The sequence below is a fragment of the Fulmarus glacialis genome, unplaced genomic scaffold (assembly GCF_000690835.1).
Source record: "Fulmarus glacialis isolate BGI_N327 unplaced genomic scaffold, ASM69083v1 scaffold36823, whole genome shotgun sequence".
Taxonomy (NCBI): domain Eukaryota; kingdom Metazoa; phylum Chordata; class Aves; order Procellariiformes; family Procellariidae; genus Fulmarus; species Fulmarus glacialis.
The window spans coordinates 1-2,141 of NW_009204249.1; the positions used below are offsets into that span (position 1 = coordinate 1).

General features: G+C 47.9%; 1 protein-coding gene across 1 annotated transcript; it reads left to right on the forward strand.

Annotated features, from left to right (window-relative positions):
• The first annotated feature begins 98 nt into the window (after window positions 1–98).
• On the forward strand, window positions 99–1,840 carry POMK (protein-O-mannose kinase). The gene is made up of 2 exons (XM_009574928.1): window positions 99–386; window positions 911–1,840. The coding sequence occupies exons 1-2, from the start codon at window positions 99–101 to the stop codon at window positions 1,682–1,684; spliced, it is 1,062 nt and encodes a 353-aa protein (XP_009573223.1). The 3' UTR covers window positions 1,685–1,840.
• The last annotated feature ends 301 nt before the right edge of the window (window positions 1,841–2,141 follow it).

Genomic DNA, 2,141 nt, shown 5'->3' on the forward strand with positions numbered 1-2,141 from the left:
TGCGAGGCAGCTGTGTAGCCTGCAATGAAAAATCCCTGGGCTGGGAAGAGGGTCCTGCTTAGCCTCCATCTTTCATGGAGAATGCAGAAGGCACGGCCATGGAAAAGAAACCGCACTTCGTTAGGAGGGAATTTCCTCCCAGGGAGGTGTCGTCTGTCTCATTGGCGTTACTGCTCGCGGCCGTCCTGCTCCTTAATGCCCTTCTCTACCTGTACCTCAACAAGTTCTACATCTCCTCGGGACGCGCCGAAACGGACCCCGGCCTCTGCTCTTTCGGGTACTTCAAATTGGGAGCGGTGAAGAATTGTTCCCCATGGCTCTCCTGTGAAACCATAAATAGGGAAGTCAGGAAACTCAAGTGTGTTGGTGAAGGCGCTGTGAAAAAGGTGAGTTTGGTTTTCCCTTCTTCTCTCCTGTGGATAAAGAGCTTTCACTTTTTGCTGGCTAATTAATGCCTATACTGCTGTTATAATCCTCGCAGCAGCTAACTACTGTAGATATCCAGGGGCATATGGCTACTGATAAGGTGCACAGAACTGGTAGGAGAGCGTGACTGGAGCCATGGGCCACCTCCCTGACACTGAATGACATCCAGCTATACAATAAAAATCACAGAGACCAGTGAAGGGCTTGTGGAGCGTGGTGCAATAGTGGTGGAGTAAGACTGGCTGGTTGGGTGGTATGAAATAATTTAATTCATCTGCATTGCTCATTCCAAAGAAAACTTAGGAAATTGTGATGTAATTACGACGTCGGTAAGGGCTTGCTGTGACAGGTACATGGTCCTACCCAAAGGCTTGACTGTGCCTGGTGACTGTTACTTGCCGTTGTGACTAAGCAGTCACTCGGAGGTCAGCGGCAGTGGAAGAAGGCTCTCCACGTGTCTTACGTGTCTCTTGTGTGTTTTCAGGTCTTCCTTTCTGAGTGGAAGGAAAACAAAGTAGTCCTTTCACAGCTCACCAACTCAGAGCTGAAGGAGGACTTTCTCCACGGACTGAAGATGCTGAAAGCACTTCAAAGCAAGCACGTTGTCCGGCTCCTTGGCTACTGTGAGCAGCAGTTCACAATCCTCACCGAATACCATCCTCTAGGCTCCCTGAGGGGCCTGAATGAAACTCTCCACATCCCCAAGTACAAGGGCATGAACACCTGGCATCGCAGGTTGATGCTTGCTATAGACTACGTGAGCATCATTCGGTACCTGCACAGCAGCCCTCTGGGCACCTTAGTGATGTGCGACTCAAATGACCTGGACAAGGTCCTCTCTCAGTATCTCCTTACAAGTGACTTTCACATCCTGGTGAATGATTTGGACGCTTTGCCTCTTGTGAACAGGAGTGCCGGCAGGCTGGTGAAGTGCGGTCATCGGGAGCTCCGGGGCGAGTTTGTGGCTCCTGAGCAGCGTTGGCCCTATGGAGAAGAAGTGCCATTCGAGGATGACCTCATGCCCCCCTATGATGAGAAAACAGACATCTGGAAAATCCCAGATGTCTCCAATTTTTTCTTGGGCCACGTAGAAGGAAGTGACATTGTGCGACTGCATTTGTTTGACATCCATGCAGCATGTAAGAAGAAGGACCCGGCTGAAAGGCCTTCTGCCCAAGAGATCTTAGACACCTACAGGAAAGTTTTAACTCTGCTTATTCGGGAGGCGGCCATGCCTGGTACTAGGGAAATGTTATAGTGAATCATGAGACAAACAACATACTGAATTTGATGTCCTTCCTATTTATTTAGCTTGCCTGAAGGGCAAAATCTCTGTCCCTAAAACTGAGAAGATAAGAACAACCGAACTTGTACCTTTTGATTTAAAAAAAAAAAAAAAATCCACCCAATGCTGGAGCTGTGCAAGCTTCCCACTGGCATGTTTAATCTGTCATTGGAAGAGGAGGAGGGAGAGAAATGAAGTTGTGTGGGTGCGGGAGGAAATTTGTTCCTCAAGAAATAATAAATTTTCTTTTGCACATTTAGACAAAAACTCTCTTAAAAAAATTTACAGAAAAAGAGTTAAAAAAAAATATCAGCCCACTTAAACTGGTTGGCAGAGGACTGGAGAGCAGAGACCATGGCATGTCCCCCACAGGCTTTGTGCTGATTCCTGTGGCTTTGGCCCATGTTTTATCTATAAAGTCCTCACCCAC

Coding starts and splice junctions, on each gene's coding strand:
- POMK (XM_009574928.1), top strand. CDS start 99: ATGGAAAAGAAACCGCACTTCGTTAGGAGGGAATTTCCTCCCAGGGAG. Junction 387..910: donor GTGAAGGCGCTGTGAAAAAG/GTGAGTTTGGTT, acceptor GTGTGTTTTCAG/GTCTTCCTTTCTGAGTGGAA.